The sequence below is a fragment of the Oryctolagus cuniculus genome, chromosome 4 (assembly GCF_051225735.1).
Source record: "Oryctolagus cuniculus isolate XC-2025 breed Fujian yellow rabbit chromosome 4, ASM5122573v1, whole genome shotgun sequence".
Taxonomy (NCBI): domain Eukaryota; kingdom Metazoa; phylum Chordata; class Mammalia; order Lagomorpha; family Leporidae; genus Oryctolagus; species Oryctolagus cuniculus.
In genome coordinates, this window is record NC_142870.1 from 139,679,514 (window position 1) to 139,699,540 (window position 20,027).

At 41.7% G+C, this 20,027-nt stretch overlaps 1 protein-coding gene across 6 annotated transcripts in view; it reads left to right on the top strand.

The window, feature by feature from the left end:
* Positions 1 to 20,027, top strand: part of GK5 (glycerol kinase 5) — an 88,796-nt gene that overhangs the window by 14,638 nt on the left and 54,131 nt on the right. For all 6 annotated transcript variants that reach the window (XR_016232750.1, XM_051859010.3, XM_017346816.4 and 3 more), the window contains exons 4-5: positions 3,147 to 3,240; positions 12,322 to 12,453. Coding sequence is in view for 4 of the 6 variants with exons in the window: in XM_051859010.3 (XP_051714970.2) it covers positions 3,147 to 3,240; positions 12,322 to 12,453 (226 nt within the window). In the remaining 2 variants the exon portion in view is untranslated. The remainder of the gene's footprint in view (positions 1 to 3,146; positions 3,241 to 12,321; positions 12,454 to 20,027) is intronic.

The following is a 20,027-nucleotide window of genomic DNA, read 5'->3' on the forward strand; positions in this document are numbered from 1 at the left end:
TAAAATTTATTTATTTGAGATACTGAAAGAGAGTGAGGAAGAGAGAGAGAGAGATTCCATGCACTGGTTCATTCCCCAAATGCCTGCCATGACTGGGCTGGGATGGGAAGTGGGAACTCAATCCCTGTCTCCTGTGTTAGTGGCAGGAACCCAACTACCTGAGCCATCACCTGCTACCTCTGAGCCCTGCATTAGCAGGAAGCTGGAGTCAGGGCCTGGAGCCAGGAACTGATGTAGATGTGGGTGCCCTAACTGGCAGCTTAACCTCTAGGCCACATTTCATTACTAAGTTTAAAGGGTGTTAGGGAAGAAAAAGCTGACAAAACAGGACTAAGACAAATCTGGAAGTGGCTGGTCTTGTAAGAGGAGCCAGGAGAGTGTTCCCAGGGGAGCAGCTGATTTGGAAATGAGGTTGCTTTCATCAGGACCTGCTGCTTCCATACCAATGATGACAAGAAGGCCAGAGTATTAGGTTTTTGTGTGACACTAGGACCATACCTTCCTTTTGGAAGACGTAGAAAAATCAGATTCCGATACTGCTCACTTCCCGTACTGGTGTTGCTGTTGTTGAAAGGGGTAGGATTTCTTCCTAAGCAGTTAATTATGAGTTTCACTTCTTGGCTGTCCCTTTTTTCTCTTTTGAAATATCCATATTCGAGGCCGGCGCCGCGGCTCAATAGGCTAATCCTCCGCCTAGCGGCGCCAGCACACCGGGTTCTAGTCCCGGTCAGGGCGCCGGATTCTGTCCCGGTTGCCCCTCTTCCAGGCCAGCCCTCTGCTGTGGCCAGGGAGTGCAGTGGAGGATGGCCCAGGTGCTTGGGCCCTGCACCCCATGGGAGACCAGGAAAAGCACCTGGCTCCTGGCTCCTGCCATCGGATCAGCGCGGTGCGCCGGCCGCAGCGCGCCGGCCGCGGCGGCCATTGGAGGGTGAACCAACGGCAAAGGAAGACCTTTCTCTCTGTCTCTCTCTCTCACTGTCCACTCTGCCTGTCAAAAAAAAAAAAAAAAAAAAAGAAATATCCATATTCTTTTATGAGTCTTGGAAACACTGTTTATAGAAACCAAAGCAAGGTACTTTTCAGAAAAACTCCCATGGCTTCATGCCTCTTTTGCCTTAAAATCTTGGAACCGCATTCTGCTCAGTGAACCCCAGTGAGCCACTGTGTTGCTAGCAGCTTCTACAAGCTTCCCAACAAACAGCCAAAACACAGCAGTGGGCACGGCTCAGAGCCAGCAGGAAGTACTTCTTGCCCATTTACCAGAGAAGGACTGGGCCCTGTGGAAAATCTATTGTTCGCTCTAGTCCCAGCCAGCCCGCCTCCTCCTAACTCACTGATTTGTTTTTATTTTTTTTTCCTCTTGGTACATTCCTGTCCTCTTGGCTGTAGAAATGTTATTTTCCTTCTTGTTGCTGTCAGAGGTCTAAACTTTGAACTTTCTTTTTGCTTTTCTCCTTGTTTCTCAACCCTCTCCTCCTCTGATCAGGAAACGACTTTTATAGTAACTTTTTTCAGTCCTTAAGTTTTCTTTTTATTCAGTATATTTAATTGCTGATGTGTTTAGCCTGCTTTCTCAAATAACTCTAAGTGGTATTTCCTCCATCTTGGTTCTTTCAAATTTCTTTTGTTCTAAGAAACTAAAAGCTGTTTGTTTCTTCTAGTTACTGTGTCTCTTCAGGAGACTTCTGCTTAGTAACCCCAGATCAGGGAGAATGGCAATTAGCAATATCAAATCAACTATGAATCACACGAGCTGGGATCCATGCAGTAACTGTTTCAGGGCTTGCAGAAGTAAGGCGCTGGGCTGGCTGCCAAACTCAATATGATGAAGAATAAGAATGACAGTCCCAGAGTGGATGTCGTGGTATAGTTAACTCTGCTTGGGTTGCCTGCATCCCATATTGGAGTGCCTGGGATTGAGTCCCGCCTCCCCTTCTCATCCAACCTGTTGCTAGTGTGCCTGGGAGACACCAGATGATGATGGTCAAGTCCTTGGTTTCCTGCCATCCACAAGGGAGACCTGAATCCTGACCTCAGATCCTGGATCCTGACCTCAGCCTCACCCAGCCGCTGCTGATGTGGACATTGGGGAATGAACCAACAGATGGAAATATCTCTCTTTCTTTTTCTCTCTGTCTCTCCCTTTTTCTCTGTCACTCTTTCAAATAAATAAATAAATTTTTTAAAATGCCTATCCTCAAGAAATTTAGCCTCAATATATAAGTATATAAATTACTCTGCATTCCAGATTTTTTTTCTTCTGTATTTCTTAGCTCTGTAGTATTGTAGTATTGACCTGAGGCTTGGTCAAATTTTGTTTTTCAGGAAAATTTTGTTTATCAGGGAAATTTTATTAAGTATGTTAGGCTCCCAATGGCTAAGCCCACCCTCAAGCTGAGAGGTATAGAAAAGGCTCAGGCTATATTTCAGCCCCTTGTACGTCAGAGGAGTTTGTCTCATAAATGCAATGCAGGGGAGAAACATTGGCATTTTTATCTTGCTTTAAAAGTTTATAGATCAAAGGGCTGGCACTGTGGTACAGCGGGTAAAGCTGCCACCTGCAGTGCCAACAGCCCATATAAATGCCAGTTTGAGCCCCATCTGCTCCACTTCTAATCCAGCTCTCTGCTAATGGGTCTGGGAAAGCAGTGGAAGATTACCCAAATCCTTGGGCCCCTGTGCCCATGTGGGAGACTCAGAAGAAGCTCCAGGCTCCTGGCTTTGGATTGGCACAACTCCTGCCATTTGGGGAGTGAACCAGCAGATGGAAGACCTCCCTCCCCCCCTCTCTGTAACTCTGCCTTTCAAATAAATAAATAAATCTTTAAAAAAAAGTTTATAGATCAAATCATCAAAGGCCTTCTTATAAGTTATGTTTGTTTTTAGAGTTGTGCACACTGTCATGTTTCAAAAGGAATGCCTCTACAGATAATGTCTGATTTCAAGTTTTGTGTTGTACCTCACTTCCTAATTGTTATGCACTTTGTTCCGTTTATAAAAGCCAAGAGACATCATTCAGAAAGCCCGTATCATTAAGTCATACTTAGACGTTACAGTTTGGTCTCTCATGTTGTTTTCTCGTATGCAGATCTTTCATGGAGTCTCTGATTTATATTGAGTCTCAAAACTGTTTCCATCTTTCATAGGAAAACAGGACATCATTTTCACAACTTCATTAGTTGGCAAGACCTAAGAGCTATTGAACTTGTAAAATCCTGGAATAGTTCTCTTCTAATGAAGGTAAACTTTGTCTTCTGTGATTTGGATATTGTTGTTTTCTCTGGTAAATGACCTTAATGGAGATTAAGAAAAGAATGCACATACATTCACACTCTCCACACCAGTGAAATGAATAGTTGTCACCCAAAAGCATACATGGTACACTGTAGTACTTAACACCTGCACCACAAGAAGTCCTGGGGGGATGGAGTCAGAGTGGACCACAGTTTCACATGTTAGTGAGAACTGATGTTTCTGCCCTTGAGAAATGGAAATGATGTAGCCTGGAGAGAATGATATGGTGAAATTTTATTGTCTTAGGTTAGAAAAGTAGGGAGAGGATATTGAGATAGCTAGCTAGCAGACTGCCCTCTGCTCTTAATGTTATGCTTGTCACATAGTAGGCCATCAGCAAATGACAGTTTATAATGATCATGACAGTGACCATAGCAACAGCATGAACATTAGCCACTCTGGTGTCATTTTTTCCAGATCTTCACTCCTGGCTGTGAGACCACTGAATTCTTTTTTTTTTTTTTTAAGATTTATTATTTATTTGAAAGTCAGAGTTACACAGAGAGAGAAGGAGAGGCAGAGAGAACGGTCTTCCATCTGCTGGTTCACTCCCCATATGGCTGCAATGGCCGGAGCTGCGCCGATCCAAAGCCAGGAGCCAGGAGCTTCCTCTGGGCTTTCCCATGCAGGTACAAGGAGCCCAGGGACTCAGGCCATCTTCCACTGCTTTCCCAGGCCATAGCAGAGAGCTGGATTGGAAGTGGAGCAGCTGGCGCCACGGCTCAACAGGCTAATCCTCCGCTTAGCGGCGCCGGCACACCGGTTTCTAGTCCCGGTCGGGGCACTGGATTCTGTCCCGGTTGCCCCTCTTCCAGGCCAGCTCTCTGCTGTGGCCCAGGAGTGCAGTGGAGGATGGCCCAAGTACTTGGGCCCTGCACCCCATGGGAGACCAGGAGAAGCACCTGGCTCCTGCCTTTGGATCGGCGCGGTACGCTGGCCGCAGTGCGCCACCTGCGGCGGCCATTGGAGGGTGAACCAACAGCAAAGGAAGACCTTTCTCTCTGTCTCTCTCTCTCTCACTGTCCACTCTGCCTGGTAAAAAAAAAAAAAAAAGGGAAGTGGAGCAGCTGGGACTCAAACCGGTACCCCTAAGGGATACCAGCACTGCAGGCCGTGGCTTTACACTGTATGCCACAGCCTCAGCCCCAGATCACTGAGTTCTAAAATGACTTTTCAGATCCTCAAATGTAATCAAATCTATAGTAGTTGATGTTATAATCAACATGCTATATTGATTATTTTAATACTTCTAATGTATCACTTAATGCCTTCTCAGCTATTGTACTGGTTGGTACTTGATGGTACACGGAGGAATGTCTGGAGTATCAGTTTTACTTGATAAGCATTTTTTAAAGATTTACCTTTTTTTAATTTATTTTCTTATTATTTATTTGAAACAGTTGGGCCATCCTTCGCTGCTTTCCCAAGAGCATTAGTAGGGAGCTGGCTTGGAAGTGAAGGAGCTGAGACTTGAACTGACATTCTTATGGGATGCCTGGTGTCACAGGCAGAGGCTTAGCCTGCTTTGCCACAGTGCCAACCCCTTGATAAGCATTTGAAGACATAATAGTTTTGTATGAAAACAACATGAATGTACTCACAGAATATAACAACAATGCATGAGTGGCACAGTTTTTCCATAATCTCACCTGCATAGGGTTTTTTTGTTTGCTTAAAATATAAAAATGCTGGGGCAGCACTGTGGTGTAGTGGGTAAAGCTGCTGTCTGCAGTGCCAGCATCCCATATGGGCACCAGTTCGAGTCCTGGCTTCTCCGCTTCCAATCTGGTTCTCTGCTATGGCCTGAGAAAGCAGTGGAAGTTGGCCCAAGTCCTTGGGCTCTTTTACCCATATGGAAAAACCCAGAGGAAGCTCCTGGCTCCTGGCTTTGGATTGGCCCAGCTCTGGCCGTTGTGGCCATTTAGGGCGTGAACCAGTAGGTAGAAGATTTTTTTCTCTCTCCCTGACTCTGCCTCTCTGTTACTCTGCCTTTCAAATAAATCTTTTAAAGAATATATAAAAATGCACCTTGCTGCAATAATTTGTGAGGATGAATATTGAAGTTGCTATTTGTAGGTAAGATACACACTGATTAGAGGAGTTCCAGGTGCTCATAAGAAATCAGATGGACCTGAATTATAAACTTAACTGTATAATTTATAATAATATAATTTATGTGGGCCGGCGCCATGGCTCACTAGGCTAATCCTCTGCCTTGCGGCACTGGCACACCGGGTTCTAGTCCCGATTGGGGCACCGGATTCTGTCCCAGTTTCCCCTCTTCCAGGCCAGCTCTCTGCTGTGGCCAGGGAGTGCAGTGGAGGATGGCCCAAGTGCTTGGGCCCTGCACCCCATGGGAGACCAGGATAAGTACCTGGCTCCTGCCATTGGATCAGCGCAGTGCGCCGGCCGCAGCACGCCGGCCCGCGGCGGCCATTGGAGGGTGAACCAACGGCAAAGGAAGACCTTTCTCTCTGTCTCTCTCTCTCACTGTCCACTCTGCCTGTCAAAAAAAAAAAATATATATATATATAATTTATGTGCTTTAATGTGTAATTTTAGTTTTTAATAGTTCATCAAACATTCCTTTGAAAATAAACTGTGACTTTATAAATACATTTATTTCCATAGTAAAGCCCAAAATCTAAATCTTGTTGCAAAACTGTGGCCTCAAGGTTAAAACTGAGCATCTAAGTCAATTTGTCTACCTGATATTGAACGTGTGCACAGTTTTGGTTCTTCTTACCAGAAAAATGCAACCCAGATTCTCAGTTTAGCTCACACAATTCCAGGGCCTGTCCAAGAAAGAAAGGGACCCAACCTTGCAGTCGTCCTGCACAACTACTAATGGTGTATTGATTGAGGCTCTCGGAAAGGTCTCTGAAGTATTTTTCAGAGCTGGCACGAAAGTCGTTAGTTTAGCCAAGGCTAGCCTCAAGCTGAATGGTGAAATATCTGTGGCATGTTGGTCATCTTTTGCTATCTTCAGTCTCCTCAAGCATCGAAACTTCCTCTCATAGTTAGTTTTGCTCTTCCCAGTGATTGCTAAGGCTCTTCTTTGCTCTTAGCATAAAATCCCAATCATTAACCTGATTTGGTTCCACGTATAACTCTGACCACATCCCAGACTCTTTTCTTCCTGAAGTTGCTAATAGTGGGGCTCCATCTTTGCCAGGCTGGTTTTGTTCTTGTAGCCCCGGAGCCCTTTCTCACCACAATGCCCTCCTATATGCAGTGGTCTCTCTGCCATCATGACTGGAAACTTCTCGCCCTTTAGGGTCCAGCTCATGTGCCTTTGAGCATTTCTCAGCCGTTCTATTTAAAGTGGCCCCTCCCCACACCCAGACTCTCACATTGTCCTTTATTGCTTCCATAGCACTTACTAAATTTCAAAGATTCTGAGGCATACATTTAAAATTTTAATTGAGCTAATTGTAGGTTCATGTGCAGTTTCCAAAAATAATACAGAAATCCCTTGTCCATTTTGCAGTTCATCCCAATGGTAACATTTCATAGAACAATAGTGTAATGTCACAACCAGGATCTTGACATTAATACTATCTATAGCTGTATTCAGATTTCTCCAGTTTCACTTGTATTTACTGTGTACGTGTATGTGTTTGTGTGTACTGATTTCTATACGATCTTTTCATCTGTATAGATTCATGCATCAGACACCACATGTAAGATACTGAACAAATCCATCACCAGAAGTATCCTTTGTTTTGCTTTTTCATGACTACATCTCCCTCTCTCCTATATACCTCCCCACCATGTCCTATCCTTAGCTCTGGCAACCATGAATCTGTCCTCTACTGTAAAATGCTCTAATTTTAGAAATGTTATATGCATAGAATCATACCATTTTGTTTAAAAAAAAAGGATGATATATTTATATCCTTTAATATACCTTATACCTTTAGAAGCAAAGTTCATTAACTGATTTAAAAAGAAAAGCTTGCACAATTTGTACCAATATATCTCAAAAAAGTCAAACTTGCAAGAACAGAAAAAAAAAAAAAAAGCCAAGATGTATACCCAACCTGTTAGGCCTCTATTTGTATGCCATATCATTTCATTTGAGTACCATTAAAAAAAGACTGGATTATAATCTCAGTATGCTTATTCTTTTGCAATATAAATTAGGAAATTACAAATTATGTCTTTTTGGAAAAAGCAGTATTAACACAATGCAATCAGAATTTCTAATTAATACAAGTAACAATCTAGACAGTTTTGTTACTGTAGGCTAGTGATGTCTGAAATGGTGGAGCTTCTCCTGGTCTTTCAGTCCCTCCTGGCTTCTGATAGTGGGCTTTCCTGTGAAGCAGAAGTGGTGCTGTGGGTCCAGGCCCCACCAGTTCCCGTGTCCATGCAGGAACTGCAGTGCCAGATCCCCGCTGCTCATCTCTTCATCGTGGCTTTGCCACAGAAGGAGCATGTGGACTCAGTGAGCTGGTTGATTTTAGTTTTCACCATTTTTGCAGGAGGCAGGCAGGTCCTGTATTTACTGATGATTCTGATCTTCTTGGTACGCTTAGACATGTCACTGCCACCTAGGTCTGAGTCCACAGAGCCATACCTCTTTTAAAAATACAAGGTTTAGAGGCTGGCATTGTGGCAAAGGAGGTTAAGCCACCACCCATGACACTGCATCCCATGTTGGAGCGCTGGTTTGAGTCCCTGTTGCTCCACTTCCAATCCAGCTTCCTGCTAATGTGCCTGAGAAGGCAGCAGCAGAGGATCCAAGTCTTTGGGTCCCTACCACCTAATTGGGAGACCTGGAAGGAGTTCTTGGCTCCTGGCTTCCACCTAGCCTAGCCATAATAGCCATTTGGGGAGTGAGCCAATGGGTGGAAGATCTCTTTCTCTCTGTCTCTCTGCCTTTCAAATAAATAAAATAAACCTTTAAAATTTTTTTTTACAAACTGACTTTTTGGTACTTTATTTTCCCCATATAGTATAATTCCCTGGAGATTCATTGAAGTCATTGGGTATAACACTAGCTCATTCTTTTTTATTTCTGAGTTGTATTCAGTGCGGATGGACCATTTACCTGTTGAACAACTTCTGCTGATCCCAGTTTTTGGTTCTTACAGATAAGGCTGCTATGAACATTTTTTGTACAGAATTTTTTATGAGCAAAAGTTTTGACTTTTTCTGGAATAAATGTCCCAAGAGTACATTTGCTAGGTCATACAGTAATTGCATGTTAGTTTTTTTTGTTTTGTTTTTGACAGGCAGAGTTAGACAGTGAGAGAGAGAGAGAGAGAGAGAGAGACAGAGAGAAAGGTCTTCCTTCTGGATTCTGTCCCGGCTGCCCCTCTTTCAGTCCAGCTCTCTGCTGTGGCCCAGGAAGGCAGTGGAGGATGATCCAAGTGCTTGGGCCCTGCACCCGCATGGGAGACCAGGAGAAGCACCTGGCTCCTGGCTTCGGATTGGCGCAGCATGCTGGCTGCAGTGCACTGGCCATGGCGGCCATTTGGGGGGTGAACCAACGGAAAAAGGAAGACCTTTCTCTCTGTCTTTCTCTCTCACAGTCTAACTCTGCTTATCAAAAACAAACAAACAAACAAACAAAAAAACCAAACGTGTTTTTCTATGTGTAAACATCTCTGAAATCAGGATACATTTCTTTTTATTTTTTAAAGATTTACTTATTTGCTTGAAAGAGTAACAGAGAGAGCCAAGAGAGATAGAGAGACAGAGACAGAGAGATGGAGAGATGGATCTTCGATTCACTGGTTCAGTCTCCAAATGGCTACAATGGCAAGAGCCTGGAATTTCATCCAGGTCTCCCAGGTGGGAGACAGAGACCCTTGTACCTGGGCCATCCTCCACTGCTTTCCCAGGCACATTAGCAGGGAGCTGGACCTGAAGCAGAGCAGCCAGAACTTGGACCAGCGCTCTGATACAGGATGGCATCATCAAAGGTAGTGGCTTAACCCACTATACCATGATGCCAGCCTCAGGATGTATTTCTTAGTGGCATTTTAAATAATTTTTTTTGACAGGCAGAGCTAGACAGTGAGAGAGAGAGAGAGAGAGAGAGAGAGAGAGAGAGAAAGGTCTTCCTTTTCTGTTGGTTCACCCCGCAAATGGCCGCTACGGCAGGCACGCTGCGCCAATCTGAAGCCAGGAGCCAGGTGCTTCTCCTGGTCTCCCATGCAGGTGCAGGGCCCAAGTGCTTGGGCCATCTTCCACTGCCTTCTGGGCCATAGCAGAGAGCCGGACTGGAAGAGGAGCAACCGGGACAGAATTCGGCGCCCCAACTGGGACTAGAACCTGGTGTGCTGGCGCTGTAGGCGGAGGATTAGCCTAGTGAGCCACGGCGCCGGCCAATACTTTCCGTGTATTATGCATACATGATATCTGCATTTTAACAGAATATCCCTGAAGAAAACTAAATCCAAACTTAAAGGTATAATGTGCTTAAAGAAGAACCCATTTTGATCATTTCTTAAAATAATAGCTAAAACCTTATGGACAGTCACTTTAAATACTTTTTCCAAGTCTTATTCTTTAATGAATAATATAAAAATATACATGCATGCAAAATATAAATAGAGAAGGTTTGAGCATTGACAAAGATGCAAAGTTAAAAAGACATGTCTGAGATGTACAGAGGACTGAGTCTATGGACTTTCTGAATTGATCTATTTTCAGCTAAAAATGAAAGGAAAACAGATTTATATTACTGTTTTTCACAAACAAACCAAAGCCTTTAGATTTATTTGTGGGAATGAGGTTAGGATTACCAGAAGTAGATTAATTCAAAAGGGAGTGGGCAGTTCACTGTGTTTTGTAACATGTCAGTTTTGTAAGTTGAATTGTCCATCTGTGTCCTTGTAGTATGTTGCAGAATAAGAGTTTTTATTTTATTTTATTCTATTAATGTTTATTTTCATCTACTTGAGAGGTAGAATGACCAAAAGAGTGAGAAGGGTGTCTTCCATCTGCTGGTTTACTCCTCAGATGTCCACAACAGCCAGGGCCAAATCAGGCCAAAGAATCAGGAACTCCATCCAGGTCTCCCACGTGTGTGGCAGGGACCCAGGTACTTGAGCTGTCACCTGCTGCCTCCCAGGATGTGTAAGTCAGAAGCCAGATCAGAAGTGGAGCTGCCAAGACTCAAACCGGCACTCGCCTCCAGTATGGGATGCGGGCCTCCCATGCAGCAGGTAAACAGCTGCACCACAAAACCTGCCCCATTTATTTTTCAATGTCTTAAAACCTTAAAACTCCAAGCTGGTTTTCTGTGTAACTGTGTTTTGTTTTAATTAGTGATTTTACTTATTAAGAAGTAAATCTCACAGACCAGCATTGTGGTGTAGTGGGTAACACTGCCACTTGCAATGTCCCAGTTGATCAACTTCCAACCCAGCTCCCTGCGAATGGCCTGTAAAGGTAATGGAAAGTGGCCCAAGTGCTTGGGCTCCTGGACCCATGTGAGAGACCTGGATGGGGCTATTCGCATTGGCTTGGATTAGCCCTGGCCGTTGTGGCCTCTTGGGGAGTGAACCAGAAGATGGAAGATCTCTCTCTCTCTCTCTCTCTCTCTCTCTCTTTTGCTCTGTAATGCTGACTTTCAAATAAATTTTTTTTAAAAAAGTAAATCTGAAACTGTATATGCTTCATCTTTGATCATTAGATAAGTATAGATAGTATTAAATAAAATCATACATTCCAATTTTTAAGTGTTTGATGTGTAGGGGAATTTCCTTACTACTAACTTGACTTCTGATGGAAAAACAAGGTATTAGGAGCTCATTCTTCACTGGCTGGCATTAAGTTTACTCAGGCTTTTGATTAGAGAGGCAATCTGAAGTTGAGATATGAGGTTACAGAAAGCATGAAAATATTTGGAACATGAGCCCTCAAAATCAAAGATTAGCTAACAATTTCGTACAAATGATTGTTTAATAGCAGTGAGTGGATGCTTCTGTGCTGCCAGTGTAGTTAAGTGGCATGTCTCAATGAAATAAGAATGCTGCAAAGGTAGCCTTCTCCCTTGACTGGCTCCTTCCCTCGCTCCCTCCCTCCCTCCCTCCCTCCCTCCCTCCCTCCCTTCCTTCCTTCCAAGATTTTTATTTATTTGAGAGGTAGAGTTACAGACAGTGAGAGGGAGAGACAGAGAGAAAGTTCTTCCTTCCATTGGTTACTCCCCAAATGGCCGCAATGGCCGGAGTTGTGCCAATCGGAAGCCAGGAGCCAGGTGCTTCTTCCTGGTCTCCCATGCGGGTACAGGGGCCCAAGGACTTGGGCCATCCTCCACTGCATTCCCTGGCCACAGCAGAGAGCTGGATGGGAAGAGGAACAGCTGGGACTAAAACTGGCACCCATATGGGTTGCTGGCACTACAGGCAGAGGACTAAGCTACTGCACACGGTGCTGGCCCCTCCTTCCATTTCTATAGTTAAAAAGAGGTAGACAGGTAGAAAATAGTTGTTTTTAAAAGATTTGTGTAGTCAGAGGAGTTCCAAATAGATGTGTTGCTTTTCATATGTTAGAATACAGTCTGGGGGCCGGCGCTGTGGCACAGTAGGCTAAGCCTCTGCCTACAGCACTGGCATCCCATATGGGTTCCAGTCTGTGTCCCTGCTAACCCCTCTTCCTATCCAGCTCCCTGATAATGACCCAAGAAAGCAGCTGAAGATGGCCCAAGTGTTTGGGTCCCTATACTCGCATGGAAGACCCAGAAGAAGCACCTGGCTCCTGGCTTCGGATCAGCACAGCTCTGGCCATTGCAGCCATTTGGGGAATGAACCAGCGGATGGAAGACCTTTTTCTCTGTCTCTCCCACTCTCTATTTGTAACTCTACCTCTCAAATAAATAAAATTTTTAAAAAAGGATGCAGTGTACTCAAGATAATACTGCTGGACTTGACTTTCTTTTGTGCTGATAACACTTTTACAAGTAGTTAAATGATTGTTTTCTGCTTGGTTTGTTTATATGTGCAAATAATTGATATAGAAACATCATACATCATTGAAAGCATTTTCCTAAAATGTCTTTTTCCTAACTAGGTAATACACAGTTCCTGCCGAGTGCTTCACTTTTTCACTAGAAGTAAACGACTGCTAGCCGCCAATATGTTCACTTTCACAACCCAGCATGCTTCTCTGCGCCTGGCCTGGATATTACAGAATATAATAGAGGTAAGCAGAGATTGTGTGTATAGAAACAAGATAAAGACTGTGGGGAAGAAAATATTCGAGGAATAAAGATAGTGATTTGATTATTTGAGGGAAACTTGTATTTATCATATATTGGAGTGGAAGACAAGGTATCTTTATGTGGTTCATTTTTTTCTAAACATTTTTATTACATCCTAATACATCTAGAAAGGTGAACAAAACAAAATGTACCTATCTGTGATGCACTGTGTAGCCATCTCTGTAATGCCAATCGGATCAAAAACTGGAACACTATAATAATTAATATCACATTTTATTTCTAATATTTGTATGTTTATTTTTCAACCTCATACTTTAATTTTGCCTGAAGATTTTTTAATCAAAAGATGGAATCCTATGGTTTATATATGGTTTATGTCAGATTCCTTTTAGTCAACATATACTGTAATATATGTGTATAAATATTCATATTGTGCATAAATTATTTTTCTTTGATATTTACTGTTTAGACTGTTATTTTACCATAATTTATCCGTTCTGTTGATGTGCATTTGAGTTCTTCTTAGTTGTGGGTTATTATTAATAATACATTTGTCCGTGTACATGTCAGTGCTGGGTCTACATACAGGGATGGAACTTTTAGAGTATGAATTTGCATGTGTATCATCACCTGTAGTGAATAATGTCAAAACACTTTTAAAGTAGTTCTAATAATTTACACATCCACCATCAGTGATGAGAGGACTTTTTATTTTATTTACCAATGTAATTTCTATTTTTAATCTTTTAGCAAACCCCTGGCATTTATTTTTTTATTGTCTCTATAGTTTTGCCTTTTTCAGAATATTATATAATTAAAATAATATAATTTTGTAGCCTTTTCACACTGGCTTACTCTGCTTACCAGTATACTTTTAGCCGATTAACTCCCAAGTTTTCAATTTCAAAATATTTCAACAACCTAATATTTATTTCAAACTTACCATAAATGGTATGTTTATTGCTCATTTTTAGTTTTGACTGCCCTTATATAGGATGATGGGACATAATGGGTTAAGTTTCTCCATGTCTTTTTGTGACTTGATGGATCATTTCTTTTTGTCACTAAGAAATATGTCATTATTTGGATGTTGTCAACATTTGTTAATTCAGTTACCTATTGAAAAACATCTTGGTTGCTTCTAATTTTTGGCAATTATGAATAAAGTTCCTATAAACTTTTGTCTGCAGATTTTTATGTGGACATAAAATTTCAGCTCATTTAGGTAAATACCTAGGGTATGTGATTGCTAGATAGTATGGTAAGACTACATTTAATTTTGTATGAAACTGCCAAATTATCTTCCAAAGTGACTGTAGCATTTTCCCTCCCACCAACAATGAATGAGATTCCCTATTGTTCATATCCTCATCAGCATTTGATGTTGTTAGTGTTGGAGTTTAGTCATTCATTGTAACAGGGTGTAGTATTATCTTAGTGTTTTAATAGGTGTGTAGTGGTATCTCATTGCAGTTCCCTAATGGCATATGATATAAAATACATTTTCCTATGTTTATTTACCATTTGAATATCTTCTTTGGGGAGGTGTCTATATAGATCCTTTACCCACTTGAAAAATGTTTAGTTTGTAGACTAATTTTTAGTCAATTTTAGGCTTACAGAAAACTGAATGGAAAATAGTTTCTACATACATCTTCATGCCCACCACTACCAGTTTCCTATTACTTACATATCGCATTAGTGTAGTATTATTTGTTACAATTGATTAACCAATTTTGATGTACTTTTACTAACTAGAATCGATAGTTTATCTTAGGATTCACCCATTGTGTTGTACGTTCTATGGGTCTCCACAAATACATAATGAGATGCATTCACTGTTACAGATTCATACACAATAGTTTTACTTCCCTAAAAATCCCCTCTGGTCATCCTTGTTGGTACAGAGCTTCCAGCAATTTGTCAGTTGCAGTTTAGATTTTCCTATTTAAGATGTTTATCTCTCTGGCTTCTTTGAAGATTTTCTCTGTCTTTGGTTTTCAGCAGTTTGAATATAATACACCCGGTGTGGATTTTTTGATGTTGATGCTTGTGCTTAGTATCCTCTGAGCTTCCTGGATCTATGGTTTGGTATCTGTTATTAATTTTGGAAAATGCTCAGTAAGTTTTATGGAAAATATTTCTTCTGTTCCATTGTTGTCTTCTGATAACTCCCACTATACATGTTATACTTCTTGCACTGACACAGAGCTCATGAATATTGTGGTTTTTTTTTTTTTAAGATTTATTTATTTTATTTGAAAGGCACAGTTACAGAGAGGCAGAGGCAGAGAGAGAGAGATCATCCATCTGCTGGTTCACTCCCCAGATGGCCGCAACGGCAGGAGCTGCGCCGATCCGAAGCCAGGAGCCAGGAGCTTCTTCCAGGTCTTCCACATGACTGCAGGGGCCCAAGAACTAGGGCCATCTTTTACTGCTTTCTCAGGCCATAGCAGAGAGCTGGATCGGAAGTGAAGCAACCAGAACTAGAACTGGCACCCATATGGGATGCCGGAGCTTCGGGCAGCAATTTACCCACTATGCCACAGCACTGGCCCCATGAATATTGTTTTAATATTGCTTTCTTTTTATTCCCCACTTTCTTCTTTTTAGTTTGGAAAGTTTTTTTTTTTTAAATTAATTTATTTATTTGAAAGAGTTAAAGAGAGAATCTTCCATCCACTAGTTCACTCCCTAAATGGGTGCAACAACTCGAGCTGGGCCAATCTGAAGCCAGAAGCCAGGAGCCAGGAGCTGTATTCATGTTTCCCATGTGGGTGCAGGGGCCCAAGCACTTGGGCCATCTTCCACTGCTTTCCCAGATGCATTAACATGGAGCTGGATCAGAAGTAGAGCAGCCAGGACTGGAACTGGTGCCTATATGGGATGCCAGTGTTGCAGGCGATGGCTTAACCTACCATGCCACAAGTTTGGGAAGATTTATTGATGTGTCTTTTATCTCTTTATATCTTCAAGGTAACTGATTTTTTTTTTTTACTATGTCCAGTCTACTGATGAGTCCACTATGCGCTATCTTCATTTCTGTTACAGTGTTTTTTATTTGTAGCATTTCCTTTTTCTTTCTGAGAGTTTCCATTCCTCTGCTTACCTCTCTATTCTTTCCACTTTCTTTCATTAGAGCCCTTACCATATTAACCATAGACATTTTAAATTCCCTGTCTGCTAATTAAATTCCTTGTCTGCTTCTGGTTCTTTGCTTGCTCTGTCCCTTTAGACTGGGTTTTCTTGCCTTCTGATTTGTTGTTGTTCAAAGCTGTACATGATGTAGTGGGTAAAAGGAACTGAGACAAAATAGGCTTTTAATCTGAGGTTTAATGTTGATCTCACTGGGAGTTATGCTGTATTTACTGTTAGTTGCAGCTGTGATGTCGGAGATAAATTTCCTCGCATTTCCTTATTTTTATCTCCTGTGTCATCTCTGGGTTTCCCGGGAGACTTCTTAAATACAGCCTGAAGCTGGCAATGCTTTCAGTTGTAATCTCTGATTAATTCAGAAGTCCTGTTGATGTGGTGAAGGTTGGGGGAAGGCAAAACAGTCTATCATCCATTTACTTAAGAGGCAAAGAGAAAGACACACAGAACTTCCCACCTGCTGATTTGCTTCTCAGAGTGCCTGCAACCTCCAGGGCTGGGCTGGACCAAAGCTAGGAGCTGTAAACTCAGTGTGGGACTTCCACGTGAGTAGCACAGACCCACTGCTTGAGCCATCATCTCTGTCTCCCAGGATGCGCACATTAGCAGGGAGCTGAAATGGGGAGCAGAGCCAAGACCTAACCCAGGCACTCTGATGATAGGATGCGGGCATTGCAACCTGCAGCTTAACCTCTGTGCCAAATGCCCACCCCACTTACTCTTTTATCTTTTAGATGGGGCAGGAGGGTTGGAAGAGGCTGGAACTGATCATAACCCTGCCCTTATAACGAAGTAGTTTTTCTTAAGTGCAGCCCACTTGTAAGGAGTACAGCATACTCTAGATTTGTTTCACAGTTGTTACTTTCCCTTTTACCTGTCTGAAGCACAACCTCTGTGCTTCTCTGCCTTTTCTCCAGTGTTCACCCTGAAACCCTGGGCAGGCTCCTGGAGTTAAAGTCACAAAAGTATTGGATTCCTGTAAGCCTGGACCTCCAGGTTTTTTTTTTTTTTTTTTTTTTAATCAACAAATCTAATCCACAGTTTAGTCTGCAGCAACACTCTTGACGTGTTCCTCCCAAGCTCCAGCTGCAGCTTCTGTTCCTGGTAAGCTCTACTCCTCGTGCTCACTGCTTTTGGATTTTCTGGGGGCTGCCTGTCCTGTGGCATCAGCTCTCTGGCAGATGTAAGAAGACTTGCTGGTTTTGCTTTTCACTTTGCTCAGCTTTTTTCTTGTAAGGATGGGAGTGACAACTTCAAACTTCTTACACAGCAGACCGGAAACGATTCTATCTTGTATGTTCAGAAATTTTCTTTTTTCCTTGCATATTTCTTACAATCCTGGATGATATTTTTGTTTGCTATGTATTACAAGTATTTTCTCCAATTGTCCTTTGCCTCTGTCGTCTTCTGAAAAATAAGTTGTTGATTTTAAAGCAGTCTAGTTTATCAGTCTTAATGTTTAGTACCTCTTTTTTGTTGTTGTCCTTTTAGGGAGGTCATTTCCTATTCTGAGCTCATAAAGATACTTACTTTTCACCTTCCATGAGTCAATAATTAAACTGGAATTGATTTTTGTAGTTGGTATAAAGTAAGAATCAAATTTCCTGTCACATTTATCTTGATCCTTTCTGCCTCCACACCAACTTTAGAATGAGTTAATCAATTTATGCACACACATACATACACACACAAACACACCCTCCTGAAAAACCACAAACCCAGCCAGAGCTGGAACTTCTGTTGGGGCGGCAATGGAATTGTCATCTTTATAGTAGTGAGCCTTGGATCCATGGCATGATCTTTCCCTTTACAATAGTCTTTAATATACCTAAATTATGTCCCACAGTTTTCTCTGTAGGTTTCTTATACATTTTTAAATTAAATTCTATTAGATCCACTATTAGATAGTGGATATGTTTATAGCTGTTTTATCTAGTCTGTTTACTTATTTTCTAGCCTTCTCTGGCTGGTATTTAGAAATTGGTTAAGTTTTCTGATTTTACCTGTGATCAAAAAATATTCTTACATCAACTCAGTTATTCAAGTAACTTACATAATGATTTTGTGTGAATGTGTGAGGGAGTACACTAGTGTCTATTTTGCAAATAGTTGCATGTTTATTTCTACTGGTCCAGCACTTTCATTTCTTTTTCTTTGCATTGGTGCCAACCTCCATGACATATTAATTAGAATGAGTGAACCCAAATTCTTTTTCTCATTCTTAAACTCAGAATGAAAAGCTCAACATTTCACTATTTATGAATTTGCAATAGATTTTTTAAAAAGATCCTTTATGGAAGTAAGGAAGTTCTCTTCCTTTTCTCATTTGCTGAGAATTTCATTATTTTCTGCACTTATTATTTAAGTGTAGTGTATTTTATGTAACCTAATTGGGTTTGTAGGGTTTCTTGAATTTATTGCTTGGCACATATTGATGATTTTGAAAAGTTCTTTGAGGAGCCACTACTTTTTCTTTTTAATACTTTTTTTTAAAAAAAGATTTATTTATTTATTTGAAAGGCAGAGTTACAGAGAGGCAGAGGCAGAGAGAGAGACAGAGAGAGAGGTCTTCCATCCTCTGGTTTGCTCCCCAAATGGCCACAATGGCTGTAGCCGGGCTTATCTGAAGCCAGGAACCTGGAGCTTCTTACAGGTCTTCCATGTGGGTGCAGGGGCCCAAGGAATTGAACCATCTTCCACTGCTTTTCCAGACCATAGCAGAGAGCTGAAATCGGAAGTGATACAGCCGTTACTTAAACTGGCGCCCATATGGGATGCCAGCCCTGCAAGCAACAGCTTTACCTGCTAAGCCACAGCACAAGGCCCGATGCAGTTTATTTTTCAAACATTTTGATCCATGGTTGTTTGAATTCACAGATGCAGGACCTAAAGATACAAAGGGCAAACTACACATGTTTAAGACCTTCTTATTAAACTCCCTAGGTCTCTTACCTTTTCTTACGTATTTGGCATCCTTTTGTCTCTAGACTTCATTCTGAGTGTTTTGTTTTTCCTAAACTATCCTTTCAAGTCTATTTGTTAACTTTTAAAAATTTTAGTTCTGTAATTTCTATTCTCCCCAATTATTAACCTGTTTATTTAAAAGTCCATGGATGTTAATTAATTATTCTAATATGTATAGCTTCCTCTTTTTCCTGCCACCTCTCTTCCCATGTTCTCATTTCATAGTTGGTTACTAACCTGTGTATGTGTGTGAGCTGGACATCATATTTGCAAAATGGTGGTTAGAAATTATGACATTCTTAACCTAATTCTATTTTGCTCTAGATAGGAATTATGTTTGCTTTCTTCACCAGGCACCAGGACTGTCTCAATCTTAATAACTGGGATGATTTAAATCTGAGTTGTACTTCCTGTCATTCTAGTTTACCCTTATTCTTAGGATAGAGCCTCTTGGAGTCCTTTCCAAGATGAGGGCAATTGACCTTGATTCTACCTTGGGAAGTCTTGATGTTTACCTTCTGCTCCCCTAAACATCTGCTCCCCTAAACATCTTTACTGCTTCCATTCATTATTTTTATTTCAGTTATTTACTTTAAAAATTTTGTTGTTTATTTTTGATAACTCAAAAGGCAGAGAGACAGACATTGAGAAGTCTTCCATCTACTGGTTCATGTCCTAAATATCTGTGACAGCCAAGGCTGGGCCAGGGTGAAGCCCGGAGCCCAGAACTCAGTCTGGGCCTTCCACACAGGTGACAGGGACCAAAGTACTTGAGCCAACATCCACTGCCTCCCAGGGTGCACATCAGCAGGAAGCTGGATGGAAAATAGTCTCTACTGATGCACTCCGATGGAGGATGCAGGCGCTCCAAGCATCCTCTTAACCACAGCACCAAATGCCCACTGCTCAGTTATTTGCTTAACAAGCGTTTTGTTTGAAGATCTGCTCTATGCCAGGAACCCTTCCGGGTGTTGGTGTTATACATATGAATACAATCTTGCCCCTCCCCTAAGGAGTTTAGGGCCTAGTAGAGAAGCAGTGATACTGTGAAATGATGGCTATGTGGAAGATATGCATCAGGTTCTGTAGATTAAGTAGAGGAACGCAGGCAGCAGGCAGAGTTGGGTGAGGCCAGGAAACACTATTCTTGAAGGAAAAATAAGAGTTGGAGAGACAGTAAACATATTTTATAAAGTTGTTTTCCAATATGTTAGTAACATCCTAACAAGCATTTCAGTTTCACGACTAGCTAGTTTAAAGAGGTTTTTTGTTGTTTGTTTTGTTTTAAAAGATTTATTTATTTATTTGAAAGGTAGAGTTACAGAGAGAGAAGATTTCTCATCTGCTGGTTTACTCCTCAAATGGCCACGATGGTTGGAATTGGGCCAGGCTGAATCCAGGAGCCTAGAACTCCATCCAGATCTCCCATGTGGGTGGC